Below are 23,614 nucleotides of genomic sequence, written 5' to 3' on the forward strand. Positions count from 1 at the left end.
GAAATACATCAATGGGGGTGCTTGAGAATTTTAGAAAAGACAGACATTAAATATTTCCTGATATTGACTCTGCTCTTAAAATCAAAACATTTCTCAGTTCAAGAACTTCTTAATTCCCAAGCCCCACCACTGCTATAGGGCATTCAGTCTTCTCTCACTTTCCCAAACTCATTCCTTTCCACCTTCAACCTTGAATATCAAAGGACATACTGCACAGGGTTACAAAGCAACATCCACTCCATGTAGTTACCCTGATCACTCCTTTCATAACACTGACCAATTTGTATCTACCTTAAATGTCTTCTTCAGGTTGACGGGACTGCTGAATGTCCCCTAGGATGAAAGCGAAAAAGGAACTTAAGTGATATTGACTTTCCCATGTACCACCCAAGCTCTCATTTTCTCTCCCACTACAGAGACTTTCTACATCTTACTCTGTTGCCATTTAAACACAGAAGTTAATTTCAGAGAAAAGCTCCATTGGGAATAGTCAGATACCACTATAAGCTGGCTTATCGGGAACTGGATTAATAAGTACGGTGCTTTTTCCCATTTTCTGCTAATCCAAATAAGGGGAAAATGTCTGCCTGTTATCATGGAATCCAAACTTCTTCGAAAAATTTAGAAAGAAACAGGAACGGCCGGGCGCGGTGGCTCACGCCTATAATCCCAGCACTTTGGGAGGCCGAGGCAGGTGGATCACGAGGTCAGTTCAAGACCAGCTTGGCCAACATGGTGAAACCCCATCTGTACTAAAAATACAAAAAAAAAATTAGCCAGGAGTAGTGGCACACACCTGTAATCCCAGCTACTCAGGAGGCTGAGGCAGGAGAATTGCTTGAACCTGGGAGGCGGAGGTTACAGTGAGCCAAGATCACACCACTGTGCTCCAGCCTGGGTGACAGAGCAAGACTCCATCTCAGGGAAAAAAAAAAAAAAGTATCCACAGCTACTTGCTACCCTGCTGCTCTTCTCCACACCATGCTAATCCATTTGAAATCACGGACCTTTGAACAGAGACTTCTACAGGTAACAGCACCAGGGATAGAACTTGCTATGCTAGCATGCCAGCTCACTTGAAGCCACAAACCTTACAAACCTCTTCCCTCCTGGCCAGATGAGACCCTCTTATCCCTGGTGAGGGCCAGGAAAGCTTCCAGGTGGATTTCTGAGAACTATACATACCCATTATTAATAGAGTACATAAAAGTACTGGATTTGAACTGTTTTTTGTGGAATCTTCCATATTTTGCCTGTACCTCAGCCTCTGTGTAGTGATAGAAGCAGGAGTAGAAAAGCGTTGTCACTAGTGGCATGTTGAGGATGGAAGCTTTGCGGGGGTGCTTTCGGAAGATCTCAGTCTGTCCTGCTGATTCTAGATGGCGATCATTTGCCTATGGTAGAGTGAGCCAAGTAAAAAACAAAACAAAACAAAACAAAAAAACAAAAACAACAACAACAAAAAACAATGTCCATGAGTAGAGGCAGGAGAAAAGTCTTTTAATATTACAGCAGTTGTGTTTCCCACCCAAGGGAGTGAAAACAAAGAAGAGAAAAAGAAAGAAATTGCCTAGGAGATCCCCAGGGTAGTTTAAAATCCATAAAGTGATCATGGATCCACGTTGGATGGAAACAAATAGAAGTGGTGATGACATGGGAGATTTGGGATGAAGAAGAAATACTTCCAGGTTAACAGCTGGTAAGAGGAAAAAGGATCCTAAAAACAATGGAGGAAGGGGGCTATTGTATAGAGGCAGAAAATGAAAGGCTTTTAGAAACCAACAAGAATGACCCACATGCAGAGTATAGAAATCTCCTAGATGCTGAATGGCACTGAGCCTTGGCACTGACGCAGAAGATGTGGAGATGAGGAGTCTAACCTCAATAATGATCTGGCGTTCCAGGAGCGTGTAATGGTCCTGTATGTGTGCAGAATCTTCTGCTGAAAATGGCAAGCTGGTAGAGTGCCAGAAGGTTAGTATTTTTCTCTATTCGAAAAAGGAAACAAACCCAACTAAACCAAATCACCAGCAAAAGTATAAGAGGCTCATGGTGCCTCACAATTCTGATCTCAGTTCACCTTTAGAGCGTCCCTTAGAGGAAGAAAGACATAGCATGAATGGCGTGAATTTCATATTAAAGGTTTTGCCAATTCAAGAGGGATCCTGAAAGTCCACAAAATACTTATAGTCACTCATAATTTTGCTGATAAATGAATTAGGATCTTCTCATTTTGGAAGCTGGAATATTTGGTGAACCAGTCACAAAGCTAATGAGTGAGCCTAGGCAACTGCCCATCATCCACATCCCAGTGAAATTCTGTGGCTTGTGCTTAACTTACTGAGGGGACACCTAGATTTGTTAGCCATTATTTTATTGCAGAGTACAAAAGGCAAATTAAATTACATGGCATGGTGGTATGTTTATAGATTGACAAATATCACAAATGTCAAGGGTCCTGTCTTCAATACTGCATTATGCTTTTTGTTTGTGTTGAGATGGAGTCTCTCTGTGTCGCCCAGGCTGGAGTGCCGTGGAGTGATCTTGGCTCACTACAATCTCCACCTCCTGGGTTCAAGCAATTCACCTGCCTCAGCCTCCTGAGTAGCTGGGACTACAGGCGCATGCTGCCACACCCAGCTAATTTTTGTATTTTTAGTAGAGACGGGGTTTCACCATGTTGGCCAGGATGGTCTTGATCTCCTAACCTTGTGATCTACCCACCTCAACCTCCCAAAGTGCTGGGATTACAGGCGTGAGCCGCCACACCCGGCCACATTATTGTTATACATGAAGATGCTAAGGGATAGCATCTTGCCAAAAAGTTATGTGGTCAGTCAATGGGGAAGGCCAGGAACAGAAGTCAGGTTTTAAATGCCCAGTTCACAGGTCTATCTTTTAAAAAGTACTGCATTATTCCCCGTACTCTGCGCACTCCAGGAAGAACTCTGAGTTTTAATTGCACTATTCCAGATAAGTTTTAGCCACAGTGAATTTTTAGAAGAGATAAATTAGAGAGATGCTTTAAATTCTAGTTACTTCACTATTTTAACTTTTCTCCTTGTTTTCCAGAGGCCATATAACATATCTCAGTATTTGGTAACATTAAATGGATTTCACTGATATAATCGAATTTCTAAACTTGAAGCCAGGAAATCATGTCACACGAGGAATGGTTGAAACAACCATGAGTGCTGAACCTAAAGAAGCAAGGACTACTTGGGAGACGCTACACCTGTCTCAAAAGATACAGGGAAGCAAGTTTCAGCTTAACATAAGGAAGCACTTTCCAACAATGAAGGTTGTTCAAAAACAAACTGAGCTGTTTCAAGAGCAACGGGCACCCTGTCACAGGAATATGCAGAGCTGGGTTTTGTAATAATTTAAATTCTGGATGAAAGCTTGCCCTGGATCAGTGGTTCTTGGACTTTGGGGTTTCAAGGACCAGTAACACTGAAAAAAATGCATCAGGTCCCTAAAGTATTGCTATCTTTTTATTACCTAAGGTCACAAAAAAAAAGGTACAACGCATTTTGGTACCAAATAAGAGGAGAAAAGTGAGGACAATAAAAGATAACATTTCAAATTAAATAAATTTGGCTTTGGGAAAAAAATCTCTTTACATTTGTCTTTTTTTTTTCTCGGTTTACCACTAAGCAGTGGAAACTCTGCTGGGGACAAGTGTGTGAACACCACTGCATGAGGTGACCCTGAATGATGCTGGTGTGATTCATTGTTAGCCCTTCCCTTCCTGCCTATCCATTCCACCCTTTTTAATTTTCTTCATTCCTTCTGGGTAAAGGTATTGATACTTAAAATCATTTCTCCCCCATACTTACCCAATACAGGTCTTAAGAAATTCTTTTCGTTTGTCAGGGTCCTGAATGTTCAAATGCTCTCGATAATGAGATAGCTACAAAAAGCAAAAAAAGGCTTTGAGGTATTTTGTCTCCTTAGATGAGGGAGATAGCTAAATAACTGAACTTCCCATGCTTTAAAAAAAACCAAATTCTTCATTTCTTGGTATAAATGGTTATGGAGGGCGGGCGGGGGGATAGGCAAAGAGTGACTACATATCATTAGTAGGTTTATCTATAACTGCACTGTACAATACAATAGCCACTAGCTACAACTGTTTCTTTAAATTTAAATTAATTAAAGTAGAAATTCACCTCCTTAGTTAACACTAGCTACTTTTAAAGAACTCAATAGCTACATGTGACCAGGGCTACTATATTGGACAACATAAATATGTATATATTTTTTTTTGAGATGGAGTCTCGCTTTTGTTGCCCAGGCTGGAGCGCAATGGCACAATCTCAGCTTCTTGCAACCTCTGCCTCCCAGGTTCAAGTGATTCTCCGGCCTCAGCCTCCCGAGTAGCTGGGATTACAAGCACCCACCACCATGCCTGGCTAATTTTTGTATTTTTAGTAGAGGCACGGTTTCACCATCATGGTCTCGAACTCCTGACCTCAGGTGACCCGCCCCACCTTGGTCTCCCAATGTGCTGGGATTACAGATGTGAGCCACCGCGCCCGACCCAAATATGGAATATTTCTATCATCGTAGAAAGTTCTGTTGGCCAGTGCTGATCTATATAATGAAGCACTGAGTAGATACAGTACTGAGCTTTACCTTTAAGTTTCACTTTAGCCTCAGTATTTAACCGAAAATGAATATTTTGCTTCAAATTTAGATTTTGAAAAGTCAAAGAGTTAAATGCGTATTTCAGTGTTATTTTTGGCACCCTTGATCATGTGCATGATCAATGGTAGTATGATCATGTCAACATCTAACAATTATCATCAGTAATATAAATAGGGCATGTCATTCTGACTCACTGTTCATAAATATTCACAGATTGAGCCAACAGCTGTATATAAAAATGTAAATGTAAAAATGTAAATAACATAAGACAGAATAACAGAAATTATATATCATAATCCAATCTTTGTAAAACATTTCATATAAAATAGTTGGTGTACAATCATTCCTAATATTAAAGAAAGTGTACTATCAGCCTTGCCACTTCCAAAGTTTACAAGGTTGAAAAATTCAAAATCTATATACAACAACATGCATGATAAATCATCTTCAATTCAAACATGAGTATAAAGAAAATAAAGTTTTAGATTAAAATGAGTTACCCAAAACACATTTATTCTCACTAATCAAATTCAAAACAAAAAAGTTTACAAGAATGCTGTAAGAAGAAAAATCCTTATAGTTTTGAACTTACAGAGATTTAAAAATATAAACAGCTTTTCAGTGATTACTACAGGCTACTAATCATTTTCAGTTGATTAAGAAAAAGGATTTTTCAGATTGTCTCATGCTTTGAATATGAAGTACAAGTTCCTTTCAGAAAACATGTTACTGAGCCAGGTGAGATGGTTCACATCTGTAATCCTAAAACTTTGGAAGGCCAAGGTGGGAGGACAGCTTGAAGTTAGGAGTTTGAGACCAGCCTGGCAAACAAATGGAGACCCCCATCTCTACAAAAAGATTTTAAAAAATTAGTCAGGTGTGGTCATGTGCACCTGTAATCTCAGCTACTTGGGAGCCTGAGGCTTGAACCAGGAATTGGGAGTCTGCAGTAAACTATATGTAAAATACATGATCATGCACCACTGTACTCCGGCCTGTCTCAAAACAAAAACAAAAACAAAAACAAAAAAAAACCCATGTTTCTGAAAAGCATTTTCAGTATTATATTGTAATTATGCTGTTCAAAGGTTAACAATACTTAATGTGCCAACTGAATGTGTTGTACAGTAACTAAAAAAGCAATCCTGCCATCAACAGTGCTGAGAAATCCTTTTTTTGAGACAAGGTCTCATTCTTTCACCCAGACATGACCTCCCAGACTTAAGCAATCCTCCCACCTCAGCTTCCCAGGTAGCTGGAACTACAAGCATGCGCCACCATGCTTTACTAATTTTTACAATTTTTTTAGAGATGGGATCTCACTATGTTGCCCAGGCTAGTCTCCAACTCCTGGACTCTAGTGTTCCTCCCACCTCAGCCTCCCAAGGGCTGGCATTACAGGCATAAGCCACCATGCTTGGCTAGAAATTCTTATAGCTGCATTATAATGACAAGTTTTTTTGGTTTTTTTTTTTTAACATGAATTGCTGAAGTTTTAATAATACAATTGAGTTTTTGGTAAAATTTCAGATTTATTCTTATATTCCAGGAGTTCATTCTGTGATTGTGAAAATCTGCCAAAATTCAATCTTAACACTTGGCCATTGAATTCTCAGCCAAAACATGTTAAGTGTTTCATCAACTTGACCTATCTTCCTTCTTGACCCATATCTGATTTCTTAGCCTCTTAGCCTTCAACATTTTCTTTGTGAGAAGCCAAAACCCCAAAACTCCTACCAACCAGGACCTGAAAACAACTGAAAAACAAATTACAAATTGACCAGGCCAATTTTCACATATTTATTTTTTAAAACTTATTCATAAGCCCAACCAAAAGAGCATATAAAAAGAAAAATACATCATTCAGATTAAGTTTTCAGGTTTTCCAGGTGCCTCTCTCTTCTGTATATAATCAATATCAAAGAAAATAGCTCAATCAGTCTGGGATCTTGGAGGCTGAGGTTTGGCTTCGATTTCTGGGTTTGTTTCTTTTCTGAGACAGAGTGTCGCTCTATCACCCAGGCTGAAGTGCAATGGCATGATCTCAGCTCACTGCAACCTCCCCATCCCAGGTTATAGAAATTCTCCTGCCTCAGCCTCCCAAGCAGCTGGGATTACAGGCGTGCGCCACCACACCCGGCTGATTTTTATATTTTTAGTAGAGACAGGGTTTCGCCATGTTGGCCAGGCTGGTCTTGAACTCCTGACCTCAGGTGATCCGACCACCTCAGCCTCCCAAAATGCTGGGATTACGGGCGTGAGCCACCATGCCCAGCCTAGATTTCTGTTAAACTGGTCCCCAACTGAAACAAAGGCCACACTTACCGCCAGCTCTTCTGTTCTATCTAGGAACCTGGGAAGAAGCAGAAGGGAGCAGGGCATTTGTATCTATTTATGTGTGGCAGTATAACCTCACAAAATAGAGTGCCTCCTCTAGGAGAAACACAGTTCAGACTCATTTCCCTCTATACACAAGATAAATGGTTGATCAGGTATCATTGTTCCCCTGGTCTCTCTGGCTGATCAAAAAGCAAGGACAAGAAGGTATTGCAAGGAACTAATAACTTTGTTAACAGGTCTGACAGGGAAGCTCAGAGCCACCTACTCGGGCCCACAGAAAACTTGGTTGTTTTTTTTTTCCCCTAAGATTAAAGCACTATTCTCTGTTCATACAATCTTGAAAACATATTTTCTATATTGTTCTTTACTGTTTTCACGGACAGAGTACAATTTTGCCTCCTCCAAAGGCTTAGGTAAAACCTTGGAGCACCAGGACTTTTGTCTTCTGATTCTTCTTTACTCTGAATAGACCACCATAATTAACATTACCATTTTGGCTTGGAGGTGATGCCTGATAAAGCCTTGTTCGTTGGGAAAGAGGAAAGGAGGGAAGGAGGAAGGGAGGAAGCAGCCAGCCTCTGTGACCATGTCTTCTTTTACAAATTTCTGGCTAACACCTGTAATCTTGACCCTAACCAGGTAACCTGTTTTTCCCCACCTCAGTCTTCTGGGGAGCTCATTGCTGTGCTGGAGTCACTGGGTAATCACAGTCACTTTGGGCCACATGTCAGTCTAAACAGAGGTTCTAACCATTTCCCTGACACTGAAGAAAGGACATCATGTGCACATATTTTAATCCAAAGGTGGGAAATAGTCCCTACTGACTGGAATTAGAGGGAAGAAAAATATGATAAAAGACCTTAGACCTCTTTACCCCCAGCAGATATGCCTTTCTCTCACCAATCAGAATCCTACCTAGTTTTATAGGCCCATGCAAATCTAATCACTTCCATGAGGCTTCACTTGGGTATCCTGACTGAAAATATTTCCTTCTTCTCTTCTACTGTACTTCCCACTGGTATCACTTAGAAATCAGTAATAAAAGATACCTTTATTCTACATCTTTTTAAATAAAAAAATAGATATTAATACTACAAACTAGGTATTAGGCTAAGTGCTGGCTCACACACTACCCCTTCATCTTCATAATAACCCTGTGGGTCGGTGTCATCATCTCCATGTGAGAGATGTGAAAACCTCACGAAGAGGGCTGATAACTTGGCCAAGGTCACTCTATGAATGATGTGGGAGATCTGTAATAGCATTCAACCCAAGTGCGTGTGACTCCAAAGCCTGGTTCTTAACCAGCTTGCACCTTCTCATAAGCTGTGCTGTACTGCTAGTTATCTCCTCACACTTCAATAGCTTGTCGGGCAGTTGGTGTCTTCTGTTCCTTTGTATCCCTCGGAGTGCTTTGAAACAAGTACTTACTCAACTTTATAGACCAGACGATCGGTTCTTACCTGAAGAGGTCTAAAAGCAGCTTTTGATCCCCTATTTCCTTAAGGAAGTGAATAAGATGTCTCAGGGCAACCTGTCGCACCTCCAGCTCTCGGAAGAGGATCTCTGTCAGACAGTCAGGATTTAGGTTGAGAAAGATTAAAGCCTATTAGTCAAGTGTGAAATTAGTCTCCCTACTCACACATTCCAAACAATATCTCATCAAAGCCTAACAAAAGCTAAGAATGGTTTACCCCTACGTCTTAATTCACCATCAACACACTCTATGGTCTTGGGCAGCTCACAGCCATTGAGTCAGCTTTGCATTTCACACCAACCCAAACAGCAGGCACTTAGCATGGATTCTGACTTCTTCAAACCAACACAGCCATCTGAGGGGGCTCTGTGGTTAATGTAGTCATCACCCTAATGGATGCCCTCAGAGATGTGATGTGTGCTCTGAAGTCTCAGGCCACCCCAGTTGTCTCTGAAATAGACTTGACTAATGAATTCTGGTATGAAAGGCACATGGCATTCTCCCCTCGAATGTGGCAGACACCTTGCTGACTGAAGATTTCCTGCAAGCCATTCTCACCTTTGCTTAGTGTCCTCTTCAGGAAAATCAGAACCTACGGGAGAAAAGAACAAAGACTGTGCAAACTTTCCAACACAGAGTCGTGCCCCGAGCACTACAGACACGGGGCCAGCAACTCATTAGCAATCTCTGCAGGTACAGCCACCAGCTCTGTATGTGATGGAAGGAAAGCCAATGGATATCTGGAACTGAGCTGTGTCTTGGGGAGACCACATGCCCGTGCCCATGCTGCTGAGAGACACCTCCCTCTGAAAGAGGATATGCTCACACCTCTCCTCCCTGAGACTGTTTCATATAACACACAGTAGCCAACCTTCTGTGTCTTGGTTACAATCCAGGGTTTCACATAGGCTGGGCATGGTGACTCATGCCCATAGTTCCAACACTTTGGGAGGCTGAGGCAGGGAGATTACTTGAGCCCAGGAGTGTGAGATCAGCTTGGGCAACATAGCGAGACCCTGTCTCTACAAAAACATTTAAAAATTAGCCAGGCAAGGCCAAGCGCGGTGGCTCACGCCTATAATCCCAGCTCTTTGGGAGGCCGAGGCTGGTGGATCACCTGAGGTCAGGAGTTTGAGACCAGCCCAGCCAACGTGGTGAAACCCCGTATCTACTAAAAATACAAAAATTAGCCTGGCATGGTGGCCCACGCCTGTAATCCCAGCTACTTGGGAGGCTGAGGCAGGAGTATCGCGCAGTGAGCTGAGATTGTGCCACTGCACACTAGCCTGGGTGACAGAGTGACACTCCGTCTCAAAAAAAAAAAAAAAAACACAAAAAAAACTAGCCAGCCATGGTGGTATGCACCTGTGGTCCCAGCTACTCGGGGAGCTGAGGTGAGAGGATCACTTGAGCTCAGGAGGTCAAGGCTACAGCAAGCCATGATCACACCACTGCACTTCAACCTGGGCGACAGAGCAAGACCCTGTCTCCAAAAAAAAAAAGCAAAACAAACAAACAAAAAAACACAGGGTTCCACACTTAGTGCATGTGTCACCAGCTAAGCCCTTAAAGCACAGATTACTTAGAATCCTACACCTCCAAGGGGAATCCAGGATCTTTACTTAACATTTAACACGAAATATTAGTCTGTTTGATTGGATTTTCAGAAACTAGTGAAAACAATAATTAAACAAACAACAACAAATTTGACAACTCACGGCCGTAATGACGTTTCCGTCATGCATGCTTACTGCCTCTTCTAGGAGTTGTAGTTTGTCCTGTAAGGAGCGGAATCTCTCTAGTGAGCAGACCTGGCAGAATAACACTAGAATTAGCACAAAAGAAGACAGTTTTCCTTATTCCTTTGTCGCTGGACACTAAAGAATGAGCAATAATGAAACAAAATGTCCCCAAGGAGAGTCTCTTTATTTTTACACTAGGGTCCCCATAACTTATAAAACAGTAGGTTCCCACCACCCTCTCTAGTTCTAGTTCAGCCTGCTGCCCTACAAGAAGCTAATGTCCCGAAGTCTTGATAAAGTCAACAGAAATCACTTGTTCTTTTTAAAGAACCCTTACATCATAATTTGCATACAGTAGAATGTACCCTATGTAAGTATATAGTTCAGTGATTTTTTTTTTTTTTTGAGACGGAGTCTCGCTCTGTCGCCCAGGCTGGAGTGCAGTGGCCGGATCTCAGCTCACTGCAAGCCCCACTTCTGGGTTCACCCATTCTCCTGCCTCAGCCTCCCAAGTAGCTGGGACTACAGGCGCCCATCACCATATCCAGCTAATTTTTTTTGTATTTTTAGTAGAGATGGGGTTTCACCATGGATCTCCTGACCTTGTGATCCGACAGCCTTGGCCTCCCAAAGTGCTGGGATTACAGGTGTGAGCCACCGTGCCCGGCCAGTATCTCATAGTTTCAACTCACATTTTCTTGATAACTATAATTTTAAGTATATTTTTAAATGATTATTGGTCATTCATGAATCTTCTTTTGTGATGTGTCTGGTCAACTCTTGTGCCAATTTTTTATCAGACTGTCTACTTACCACGGAGCTAAGAGTTTTATCTTTTTTTTCTTTTTTTTGAGACAGGGTCTCACTGTATTGCCCAGGCTGGAGGGCAGTGGTATGATCATGGCTCAGTGCAGCCTCAACTTCCTGGGCTCAAGCAATCCTTCCACCTCAAGCCTCCTAAGTAGCTGGGACCATAGGTGAGTACCACCACACCTGGCTAATTTTTATTTTGTAATGATGGGACCTTGCTATATTGCCAGGTTTAATAAAAGTTTTATATATATTCTGGCCAAGTGCAGTGGCTCAGGCCTATAATCCCACACTTTTGGAGGCCAAGGCAGGCAGATCACCTAAGGTCAGGAGTTTGAGACCAGTCTGGCCAACATGGTGAAACCTCATCTCTACTAAAAATACAAAAATTAGCTGGGCATGGTGGTACACAACTGTAATCCCAGCTACTCAGGAGGCTGAGGCAGGAGAATCACTTGAACCTGGGAGGCAGAGGTTGCAGTGAGCTGAGATCATGCCACTGCACTCCAGTCTGGGTGAAAGAGGGAGATTCCATCTCAAAAAAAAAAAAAAAAGAAAAGTTTTATATATATTCTGGATGAAAGTCCCTTATAATACATGTGTTTTGAAACTACTTTCTCTGAGCTATGGTGGTCTTTTCATGGTTTTAACAGTGGTTTCTAAAAAATAAAAGTTTTGAATTTCGATGAAGTTCATTTTATCAATTTTTTCATTTATAGTTCATGCTTTTTGTGTCCTACGTAATAAATCTTTGCCTAAGCCAAGATCATAAAGATTTTCATCTATATTTTCTTCTAGAAGTTTTATAGTTTTAACACTTAATTTACATTTAGGTCTATGATCCATTTTTTAAATGGATTATTTAAAAAATAATTTTTTTAAATAATTTTTTTTCATTCCCAATCCTTAGAACCTGTGAAGTATGATCCATTTTATCCGTTCTTTTTGAGAGACAGGGTTCCGCTCTCTCGCCCAGGTTGGAGCGCAGTGATGCAATCATAGCTCACTGCAGCCTCAACCTCCTGGGCTCAATTGATCTTCCTGCCTCAGCCTCCTGAGTAGCTGGGATTACAGGCGCAAGCCACCACACCTGGCACTATGATCCATTTTGATCCATTAATTATTATGATCATTGCCAATTCTACCAAAATTGATCTGTACATTCAAGGCAATCCCAATCAAAATCTCAGCAACTCTTCTGTAGACACTGCCAAGCTGCTGCTAAAATCGATATGGAAGTATAAGGGATCTACAATAGCCAAAACAAGAGAAGAAAAAAGTTGACAGTTGAGAGCTTCAACAAAGTTGAAGTGTCTTGATTTCAAGATTTAGACAATAATCAAGACTGTAGTATTAGCTTAAGAATAATCCAATGAACTAGAATAAAGAGTCCAGAAATAGGACTACATATATATGATCATTAATTTTCTTATTTTTTTCTTCTTGAGACAGGGTCTTGCTCTGTCGCCTAAGCTGGAATGGAGTGGCACAATCTCAGCACATTGCAGCCTCGACCGTCAGGGCTCAAGCAATCCTTTCATCAAGTAACTGTGACTAAAAACATATCCTGCTATAAAATGATAAATTATATTTATATATTTATAATTACAAATTATATTTATATATTTATAATTATAAATTATAATATACATTTATATTATAAATTAGTCACACCTGGGTTTTTTGGGGTTTTTTTGAGACGGAGTTTTGCTCTTGTTGCCCAGGCTGGAGTGCAATGGCGCAATCTCAGCTCACCACAACCTCGACCTCCTGGGTTCAAGCGATTCTCCTGCCTCTGCCTCCTGAGAAGCTGGGATTACAGGCATGTGCCACCATGCCCGGCTAATTTTGTATTTCTAGTAGAGACAGGGTTTCTCCATGTTGGTCAGGCCGGTCTCAAACTCCCAATCTCAGGTGATCCGACTGCCTTGGCCTCCCAAAGTGCTCGGATTACAGGCGTGAGCCACCACGCCCGGCCACATACCTGGCTAATTTTTTTTTTATCTTTTGTAGAGACATGGTCTCACTATGTTGTCCAGGCTAGTCTTGAACTTCTGGGCTCAACAGATCCTCCCGCCTTGGCCTCCCCAAGTTCTGGGATTACAGGCGTGAGCCACTGCGACTGGCCCGATTTTCAACAAAGGCATCAGCAGGATAATTCAAAGGGGAAAGGATAGTTTTTTCAACAAATAGTGCTGGAACAAATGGAGATCTATATGGGGAAAACAATGAAACTCAAACCCTTACATCACACCATATGCAAACATGAACTCAATGAATCACAGATCCAACATAAAAGATTGTTCTCACTCTTTTTTTGGGGGGTGCGGGAAGTGGAGTTTCACTTTTGTCACCCAGGTTGGAGAGCAGTGGCACGATCTCAGCTTACTACAACCTCTGCCTCCCAGGTTCAAGTGATTCTCCTGCCTCAGCCTCCCGAGTAGCTGGGATTACAGGTGCATGCCACCATGCCCAGATAATTTTTTGTATTTTTAGTAGAGATGGGGTTTCACCATGTTGGCCAGGCTGGTCTAGAACTCCTAACCTCAGGTGATCCACCTGCCTTGGCCTCCCAAAGTGCTGGGATTACAGGAGTGAGCCACCGCGCCCAGCCTCTCACTTTTTTTTTTTTTTTTTTTGAGACGGAGTCTCGCTCGCCAGGCTGGAATGCAGTGGCGCGATCTCAGTTCACTGCAACCTCCACCTCCCCGGTTCAAGTGATTCTCCTGCCTCAGCCTCCTGAGTAGCTGGGACTACGGGTGCCTGCCACCATGCCCGGCTAGTTTTTCATATTTTTAGTAGAGACGGGGTTTCACCATGTTGGCCAGGATGGTCTTGATCTCTTGACCTCGTGATCTACCTGCCTCAGCCTCCCAAAGTACTGGGATTACAGGCGTGAGCCACCGCCCCCAGCCCAGGCCTCTCACTCTTAAATGCACTTTTCCCTCTCATCCATCACTCCTTCCCCACTATCCCATCAAAGCAACAGTAATGGAGAATCAGAAACTTTGCCGCTGACTTTCAACCTTAGTGGACTTATTTTCCCCCTGAAATTCATTGAACAAATGAGAACTGAAGAGAGGTCAAAAAATCTTCCCTGTGTGAACAAGCTGCCCAGCTTCCCAAAGAACCTCACAAAAATTCTCTGTCCTTACCTTTCCCTTCCGGAGGCGTCGCACTGTATCACTGGGGCTCCAGTCATTGCTGTAATCCTGGAATATTAGCAATACATGAATCCCAGGAAGTTAAGGAATCAAAGTTATCAGTGTACCAACTCCTCAACTCAAGTCTTAGTGTCTAAGGGGGAAATACTTTGTGGGAGGGAATGGATGTGAAAAAAAATGAAGAAACGGGACAGTTTTGTTCTGAGTTTCTGAAGGAACTAGAGCAGGGGCAATATAGGTAGGAGGAGATGGATCAAAGAGGGAGGAGCCAATTGACAAAGCCAGTGGCCCATGCCTACTGGTTCAGGACTGCAACCTCTAGATGCAATTAGAATCACGTTTTAGGATTCTAACAACTAATGCCTTTGGCCAACAGAAGGAAAGAGAGACGTTGGAGACATGTTCCTTTTCTGACCTTAGGATATATGGTTTCTTCCTTATGAATCCATTTGCTTTTTTATTTGCTTCATGGGAATATGAGCTCTACCAAGCTTCCAGACTGCAGTGATGATCACTGGGTTTCAAAGAACAGCCTTCAAGTGGGAGCATGAGTAAGCAAAGTACGGCAGGGCTGAGTCAGAATATAGAGATTATAAGTCTAAGTTGCACCCTTTCCTAGCTGTGAGACCCCAGGTAAGCCCTAATGTTTAGAAACCCAGTTTTCTTATCTATAAAAGAGGGTTAAAAAAATTTCTGCTCAAATAGTTGGGAAAATCAAGCAAGGTAACATATGTCAAGGTACTTTATACTGTGGAAACTGTCACACCAGTGTATGCTGTAACTCACCCTATACTCCCCTTTGGGTCTCCCCAGCTCTGGAGCATAGCTTTTGGCAGGTGTGTCTGACAGAGCTGAAAAAGAAGCAGCTGGTTCAGAAGGGCACCATGAATCCTGCTTGTCGTTCCTTCTCTCTACTGCTTCCTTCTCACATTTGTTTGACTTCTGGGCTCCCAATGTTAACTTTGTGGCCAAAAGCAGATCTCCGTTCTTCCCCAAAGGCAGCATCCCTAGAAGTCACCTTTGCCCCTGTAGCCAGAATGATTTCTACCTCCTTAGTCAGTATCAGAAAGTTCCTCTAATAATGACAGTAGATGCAGAAGAAAGTTCATCTTGTCATCTAATTACTACCTGTCCCCATAACTCCCCAGACTGTACCAGATCAGTAACATTTCCCACAGCAATTAAAAGAGGGTTCAATGCGTACCATCAGAAAGGGACTGGAAACTTCCAGGTCTAGTTCTACCTAAAGGTAAAGAACACAAGAGGGAAAAGGTCAACAGTTTAAGTCAGAGCCATCCAGACTTGGTTAAAGACACAATGTATACAGGGCTCTATAATGCAATATAGGAACTTAAGCCGTAAAAAATGTTTTATTCATCTGTAGAAATCTGAAGTGCCATTAAAAAATTGAGCAGGGAGAAAATTTTTTTTTAATTATGGTAAAATACACGTAACAAAATTTACCATTTTAACCATTTTTAAGTGTATAAGTCAGTAGCATTAAGTACATTCACGCTGTTGTACAACCATCACCACTATCCATCTCCAGAAATTTTTCATCATCCCAAACTGAGACTCTCTACCCTTTAAGCAACTCTATACCCTTTAAACAATAACTCTCCATTCCTCTGCCCCAGCTCTTGGTAACCACCATTCTACTTTCTGTCTCGAGGAATCTGACTATTCTAGGTCATACATAAATGGAGTCATATAATATTTGTCCCTTAGTGCCTTCTTTATTTTATTTAGCATCATGTCCTCAAGGATCATCGATGTTGTAGCATGTATCGGAATGTCATTCTTCTTTAATGCTGAGTAACATTCCACTGCATGTATATGGCACATTTTGTTTATCCATTCATCCATCAATGGACATTTGGGTTGTTTCCATCTTTTGACTATTGTGAATAATGCTTCTATCAACATGGAGGTACAAATACCTATTCAAGTCCCTGCTTTCCATTCTTTTTGATATATATCTACAAGTAAAATTGCTAGATCATATGTTATTTATTTATTTATTTATTTATTGAGATGGAGTTTTGCTCTGTCACCCAGGCTAGACTGCAGTCGTGCAATCTTGATTCACTACAACCTTTGCCTCCCAGGTTCTAGCAATCTGCCTCCCTCAGCCTCCTGAGCAGCTGGGATTACAGACGCCCCCTCACCACGCCCGGCTAATTTTTTATTTTTAGTAGAAACGGGGTTTTACCATATTGGTAGGCTGGTCTAGAACTCCTGACCTCAGGTGATCCACCCGTCTCGGTCTCCCAAAAGTGCTGGGATTACAGGTGTGAGCCACCATGCCTGGCCAGTTATATGTTAATTCTATGTTTAATTTTTTTTTAAAAACCCGCCATACTGTCTTCCACGGTGGCTGCACCATTTGGCATTCCTACCAACAAGGTGTTCTAATAGCAATGCACAAGGAGTAGGGAGGAATTTTGATCCAGGCAAATTTCTTCAGTACCAGTCACATGGTTAATGTCAATTTCATTCATCGTGTTCTAGAAAACCAGTCCAACCCCTCTGCATTTCTCTCATTTCTCTTGCTCCTGACCCCAGCTGCCAGCTCCAATGAGAATGCTTTATCCTTTAATAATCTTTTTCTTACAAAGTAGATGAAAATTATGGCCTAAGATTTTTCTGAAAAAAGAGGAGGACTTCCCTGTCTCTTTAAGCATATCTCTTTACCTCTAAAAAAGCTGCTCAGGGAGTAGGTAGAAGTAGGCTTGGGTAGTTGTGCATAGGAGGAGAAGCTGTTTCGGCTCTTTAGCTGTTCACGCCCCTCATGGCTGGAGCCACTATTACCAGCAGTCTCTTTGATGGACCATGAGATACCTGTGAGATAGTAAGAACTACATCAGCAATTCTCATCCACAATAAATCCTTGACATCCAACATTCAACAAACTCTAAAAGCTTTTCACCAGAAGCCCTGGTCCCTTGGCCAAGTTGGGGCAAGGAGAAAAGATAGAATCAAATAGAATAATCAGCAGAAAAATGGATCAAGGACATGAATAAGTGGATCACAGAAAAGAAAATTCAAATGGCTCTTTTTTTTTTTGAGACGGAGTCTTGCTCTGTAGCCCGGGCTGGAGTGCAGTGGCCGGATCTCAGCTCACTGCAAGCTCCGCCTCCCGGGTTTACGCCATTCTCCTGCCTCAGCCTCCCGAGTAGCTGGGACTACAGGCGCCCGCCACCTTGCCCGGCTAGTTTTTTGTATTTTTAGTAGAGACGGGGTTTCACGGTGTTAGCCAGATGGTCTCGATCTCCTGACCTCGTGATCCGCCCGTCTCGGCCTCCCAAAGTGCTGGGATTACAGGCTTGAGCCACCGCGCCCGGCCTCAAATGGCTCTTAAACATATGAAAAGATGCTCAACCTCACTCTTTTTTTTTCCTTTTTCTTTTTTTTTGAGACAGGGTCTCACTACGTTGCCAGATCTCTGGAGTACAGTGACTATTCACAATCATATCTCACAATCACGTCTCACATCAGCCTCAACTCCTGGCCTCAAGCAATTCATCGCCACCACCTCCAGAGGCACACACCACCTGCCCCCAGCTTTGCTAAGAGTACTACAAATTAAAAATATAATGAGAAACCATTAGTCCCCTCCAAGATGGGGAAAGATCCAAAAGCTTGATAATACCCTGTGTTGGCCAGGCTATAGGGAAACTGGAACCCTCCTCCATTGCTGGTGGTAGTACGAATTGGTACAACCTGTGTGGAGGTCAATTTGGCAATATCTACCCAATACAGATGCAAACATCCTATGTGAGTAATTCCACTCTAAGAACTGCTCTGTCGTTTATTCATCTAGGGTCAGAATACAAAGTCACTGATAGAAATATAAAGAGCAAAAGACTGAAAAATCTAAAATTCAACAGTGGGCTGGCTAAATAAATGATGGTAAATCCATACAATACTATGCTGCTATTTAAAAAAAGAAAGAGAAAATGAGAACACCCTTTATATACTGACATAGAAAGATCTCCAAGCTATATTAACACATAAAAAGAGCAAGGTATGAAGTATGCTACTGCTTGCATAAAAAAGGGATAAGAATACATGTTTCCATATACATTTCCAAATGCAAAAAGAGTCTTTAGATGAATACACAGGAACCAAGCAACAACGATTGTTTTTTGGGAGGACAGGAACTGAAAACTGAGAAGATACATAACAATATGGAACGGAAACTTTTCACTGTATACCTTTAATTTTTAAAAATCTTTAGTCATGTTATAGTATGGCCTATTTTTTAAAAACTTTTAATTAAAAATATTTCTTAAAAATCAGATGTGGTAGGCCGGGCACGGTGGCTCATGCTTGTAATCCCAGCACTCTGCGAGGCCAAGGCGGGTGGATCACAAGGTCAGGAGATCGAGACTATGCTGGCTAACATGGTGAAACCCCATTTCTACTAAAAATACAAAAACTTAGCTGGATGTAGTGGTGCGCGCCTGTAATCCCAGCTACTCGGGAGGCTGGGGCAAGAGAATCGCTTGAACCCGGGAGGCGGAGGTTGCAGTGAGCCAAGATCATGTCATTGCACTGCAGTCTGGGTGACAGAGCGAGATTCCATCTCAAAAAAAAAAAAAAAAAATCAGATGTGGGCCAGGGACGGTGGCTCATACCTATAATCCCAGCACTTTAGGAGGCCAAGGCAGGCGGATCACTTGAGGTCAGGAGTTCGAGACCAGCCTAGCCAACAGGGTAAAACTCCATCTCTACTAAAAATACAAAAATTAGCCAGGCATGGTGGTTGGTGCCTTTAATTCCAGATACTAGGGAGGCTGAAGCATGAGAATCGCTTGAACCTCGGAGGCGGAGGTTGCAGTGAGCCAAGATTGCACCACTGCACTCCAGATTAGGCAACAGAGTAAGACTCCATCTAAAAAAAAAAAAAAAAAAAAAAAATCAAATGGACTTTGAGAAAGTATTAAGTACACAGCTAAGCAGTGAGACTGGGCGGGTAAGGAAGTCTGCTCTGTCAATCAGTTATGAGTATACTGAGTTAAGTCAGCAGTTCCCAAATATGGCTACAAATTAGAATCACCTGCAGTGTTTATTAAAACTTGAGAGCCCCCCCCTACTCCGCAGAAGACCTAATGAACAGAATCTCTGGGATAAAGCCTAGGAGTATCTCATTTTAACAAGCACCCCAAATGAGAATGAAATAGCCAGCCGAGCCTCAACCCCTGAAGAGCAGACCTATATGGCCATGTGGGAACGCCTGCTGGATTTCCCAAGTATCTTCTCCTGGAGTTCAGTTTCCAGATGTATGCTCATCTGAAAATAGTCTTACCTCATTCCCTCTCCAAACCGGCACTGAAGAGACAAACAAGTACAGCCTTCATTAGTGATAAGAATCCTGGACATCTATCCCCGCCTCTTCTACTTACTTCCCACAGGTTCCCCACTCCAGCTGACTCGCTCCAGGTCATCATCATCATCATCATCCACGAAGTCTCGGAGGCTGTTCACCGCCCGCTTGGACTCCTTTAACTGCAGAGGGACACAAGGCCAGGGCGCTCAGGCAATCATCATTCCCCACCTCTCTTCCGACAATCAAGAAGGCTGAGGAATTGGGGCCTGAAGGTGGCCAACGCTCACCCTGTGCAATCGAAAGCCTAGCATACTAGATACCTGCCAAGAAAACAAACTGATTTTTAGCCAACACTACAGTCCAGTGGTAAAAGAATTAGGAGGAATCAAAGTCACTTTTGAATTCTCATCATATTCCTGGCAGTGACTTGCTATGTAAACCTGAGTGAATTTATTCACCTCTCTAAAAATAAATGTTTCCCCAATTGCAAAATAGACACAACAAAAATAAATCCTCCAATCCAGTTCATCTTTCAAAAATAAAAAATATATATCACATGAATAAAAGACTTGAGGTTCTTTAAAAAGAAAAAAAAACTGAAAGGAAGAAATCATCTTAAAAAGGTAAAGTAAAAAAGGCAGTGAGCTGGATTTTACAATCCTTCTGGCTCTTTCCTGAGCCTAATGAAGACATGGTCAAAAGCCAAGTTACCCAGACTGCAAGAGGAAAGAATTTTAGAGTGGCACTGTGGAAAAGAGTACAAACTTCAGCAGTTGACCTACCTGTGAAAGCTCATCATCTTCATCGTCAAAGGTGAAAGCCTTGAACTTGGAGCTGTTCCAATACTCCTCCTCATCACCCTTTGTCCGATTCATCTACAGTGACAGGAAGACATACATCGTCTCTTTCTGGGTCTCTCCCTAAAGAGTTCCAAAGCTTTAACTGCTCCCAAAAATCAAGGATGCAGAAAAGGATCTGGTAAAACAAATATTGAACCTGCCATATAAAACCACATTCTTGGGTCTCCAACTGATCAAATCATACTTCTAATCTTCTAATTACCCAGAAGTAGTCATCCATTCTTAGAGCATCCACTTTGTCCAGGGCACTCTCTCAGGTGTTGTAAGGTATATTAAAAAGTGCCAGAGACTGGGTGCAGTGGCTCAGGCTTTTAATCCCAGCAATTTGGGAGGCCGAGGTGGGCAGATCGCCTGAGTTCAGGAGTTCGAGACCAGCCTGATCAACATGGAGAAACCCCGTCTCTACTAAAAATACAAAATTAGCCGGGCATGGTGGTGCATGCCTGTAATCCCAGCTACTCAGGAGGCTGAGGCAGGAGAATCGCTTGAACCCGGGAGGCGGAGGTTGCGGTGAGCCGAGATTGCACCATTGCACTTCAGCCTGGGCAACAAGAGCAAAACTCCATCTCAAAAAAAAAAAAAAAAAAAAAGGGTCAGACACGGTCCCACTTCTGAAGGACCCTACAACACAGCCAGGGCATTCAGCATAGGTATATATTAAAAGCAACAGGCAACAGTGCAAGGCAGGCAGATGCTTTAAGAATCCATCACAGCCGGGCGCGGTGGCTCAAGCCTGTAATCCCAGCACTTTGGGAGGCCGAGACGGGCGGATCACGAGGTCAGGAGATCGAGACCATCCTGGCTAACACGGTGAAATCCCGTCTCTACTAAAAATACAAAAAAACTAGCCGGGCGAGGTGGCGGGTGCCTGTAGTCCCAGCTACTCGGGAGGCTGAGGCAGGAGAATGGCATAAACCTGGGAGACAGAGCTTGCAGTGAGCTGAGATCCGGCCACTGTACTCCAGCCTGGGTGACAGAGCGAGACTCCGTCTCAAAAAAAAAAAAAAAAAAAGAATCCATCACAAAAGTTTGCTGAATACACAAGGAAGAGCAATCAAAACATGCACAAAACAGACAAAAATTGCATTCGCATTTTCAACAAATATTTATTGAGCACCATCTCTGGGGCACTGTTCTAGGTTCTGGGAATACTACAGTGAATAAAATTGACAAATATTCCACTCTCATAAATGCCTGAAAGAATGGAAAGCAAAGTAATTAAAAGAAGTAGAACTATTTCACCTAAATCTTCAAATTATGACTATTTGATTAACAACTGTTGGCCAAAATTTGGGAAATGAGGGCATGGCCAAGAAAAGCAAGTATATAAAGAAGTAGTCAAAAGACCACAAGTCCCTGTTATAACTACTATAAAATTCAATTTTGCCCTGCAAAAACAAGTTTTGCCCTAGAATTACAAACTAGGCAGGGTACAGTGGCTCACATCTGTAATCCCAGCACTTTGGGACACTGAGGTGGGAGGATTGCCTGGGTCCAAGTTCAAGACTAGCCTGGGCAACACAGTAAAACTGTCTCTACAAAAAAAAATTTAAAAACCAAACAAAAAACCAGCTGGACATGGTGACGTGGTCCCAACTACTTGGGAGGCTGAGGTGGAGGATCACCTGAGCTCGGGAGGTTGAGGCTGCCATGAGTTGAGGTCACACAACTGCACTCCAGCCTGGGTGACAGAGTGAGACCCTTCCTGTCTCTAAATAAGGAAACAGAATTACAAACTAAACTATCATGCCAACTGGATTAGAATGAAAACTATGATTTAAGCCAAGGACTAGGTACTAAAACTCCCACAGCACCAAAAATAATTGTAAAGGCTAAACAGCATCAAGTTCTAAAAGAACCATTTGCTTTTCCTTTTAATAGCACCTTCATCAATAAGAGCTTGAGAAAAGCCTCATCATGGTAGTCCTGTTGAGGCTTTTGATGGCCCTTAAAGATATTCTACTGTTACTTCCTGACTCTGTTTTCAACTCAGGGGATATAAGGATAGCAAGGGTATTGTGGGAATTTTCTATCTTGTTCCTTCCCACAGCAGACATTGCTAATTGATTTCTACTGGAAGTGTTGCTTTAAAATCCTTTTCTGTATTTAATTTTAGGGAGATAAACCAAAAATGCTGGCAGACATCATGAAATCATCCCACACAGACATTGTAGTCAGGCAACCTTGAGTTCAAATCCTGGTTTCTCTTAATTCTGAGCAAACTGGATAAATGACTTTACTTTTAAGCCTTGGAGAAAATTATATCCTATCTCACAGGGTTGCAGGAACACCTATAAAAGTGTCTAGCGGAAAGTAAATACTAAATGTTAATTCCTTTTAATATGGAATATCATACTGACATTTTTCTGTCTTGGTTTCCCCATCTGTAAAATGGGCATAACAGATGACCTACCTTAGAAATGGTTATGAGGAGTAAACCAGTTAATACATATAAAGTGCTTAGTGCCCGACCCAAAATTAACACTCAGTAGTAACTTTTATTATTAATACATCATCATAGTACCTTGGGATAAAGCTAAAAAAGAAAATATTTTTTAGCAATCCTAAAAATTAAAAAAAATACAAAAATTCTGAGTGGCCACAAATGCTGAAGATGTGCACAGAACATATAAATGTCTCTGGCACACATGTCAGTTCATAAATCTGTCATTCATTTGATCCTCAGAACAATCTTGTAAGGTAGGCCTGGGAAATTCCATTTCCATGTTACTCACGGGGAAAGGGAGGCACAAAAGAGTTCAGTATCAAAGCCACCTTGTTACGTGCTATTTCAAATTACAATCCAGGCTTTCTGGCTTCTAGACCATTTCTAGTGTCCTGCATGGTCCTTCTATCTATTTTTCACTCTCTGGAAAACTAGAGATCATTCCTTCACTATAGTAGTTATCTACAAATAGACATAGAATATGTCTAACAAACACAATAACCTGCCAGAGGATTTCTGGAAATCTTTTAAACCATGCAATGGCAGTAGACACCTGCCATCAATTTGTATTTATAACGCCAAATGAGAAGCTAGGTTTACTTGACAAGTATAGATAATGATCTAATAGCTCCAGAGTTATAAGTAATCAGGTACAATCTTAAGAGTGACAGGTGCTTCAACATGATTTAAAACACTTCAGAGGTTTATCTTTGTCGTCTCCTGTTTACTGACAGACCACAAGGCAGGGTGAGGGATCTCAGGGGAGAACAGGAACTTTACAAAAGAAAACAGA

General features: G+C 42.1%; 1 protein-coding gene across 5 annotated transcripts in view; it reads right to left on the reverse strand.

Moving 5' to 3' along the window:
• The window catches only part of VIPAS39 (VPS33B interacting protein, apical-basolateral polarity regulator, spe-39 homolog), a 32,124-nt gene that overhangs the window by 7,938 nt on the left and 572 nt on the right, over positions 1-23,614 (reverse strand). For 4 of the 5 annotated variants that reach the window (XM_073997959.1, XM_005561894.4, XM_045396812.2 and 1 more), the window contains 14 exons: positions 20,298-20,390; positions 19,592-19,694; positions 16,878-17,024; positions 15,388-15,426; positions 14,970-15,034; positions 14,175-14,231; positions 10,186-10,278; positions 9,026-9,059; positions 8,454-8,556; positions 6,976-7,003; positions 3,840-3,913; positions 1,881-1,956; positions 1,260-1,394; positions 292-333 (listed from right to left, as the gene is read on the reverse strand). In XM_073997959.1, the coding sequence (XP_073854060.1) occupies positions 292-333; positions 1,260-1,394; positions 1,881-1,956; positions 3,840-3,913; positions 6,976-7,003; positions 8,454-8,556; positions 9,026-9,059; positions 10,186-10,278; positions 14,175-14,231; positions 14,970-15,034; positions 15,388-15,426; positions 16,878-17,024; positions 19,592-19,694; positions 20,298-20,390 (1,089 nt within the window). Of the gene's footprint in view, positions 1-291; positions 334-1,259; positions 1,395-1,880; positions 1,957-3,839; positions 3,914-6,975; positions 7,004-8,453; positions 8,557-9,025; positions 9,060-10,185; positions 10,279-14,174; positions 14,232-14,969; positions 15,035-15,387; positions 15,427-16,877; positions 17,025-19,591; positions 19,695-20,297; positions 20,491-23,614 lie in introns of all 5 variants that reach the window. The other variant, XM_045396811.2, reaches the window with a different exon arrangement.

Source organism: Macaca fascicularis, chromosome 7, assembly GCF_037993035.2.
Source record: "Macaca fascicularis isolate 582-1 chromosome 7, T2T-MFA8v1.1".
NCBI classification, from domain to species: domain Eukaryota; kingdom Metazoa; phylum Chordata; class Mammalia; order Primates; family Cercopithecidae; genus Macaca; species Macaca fascicularis.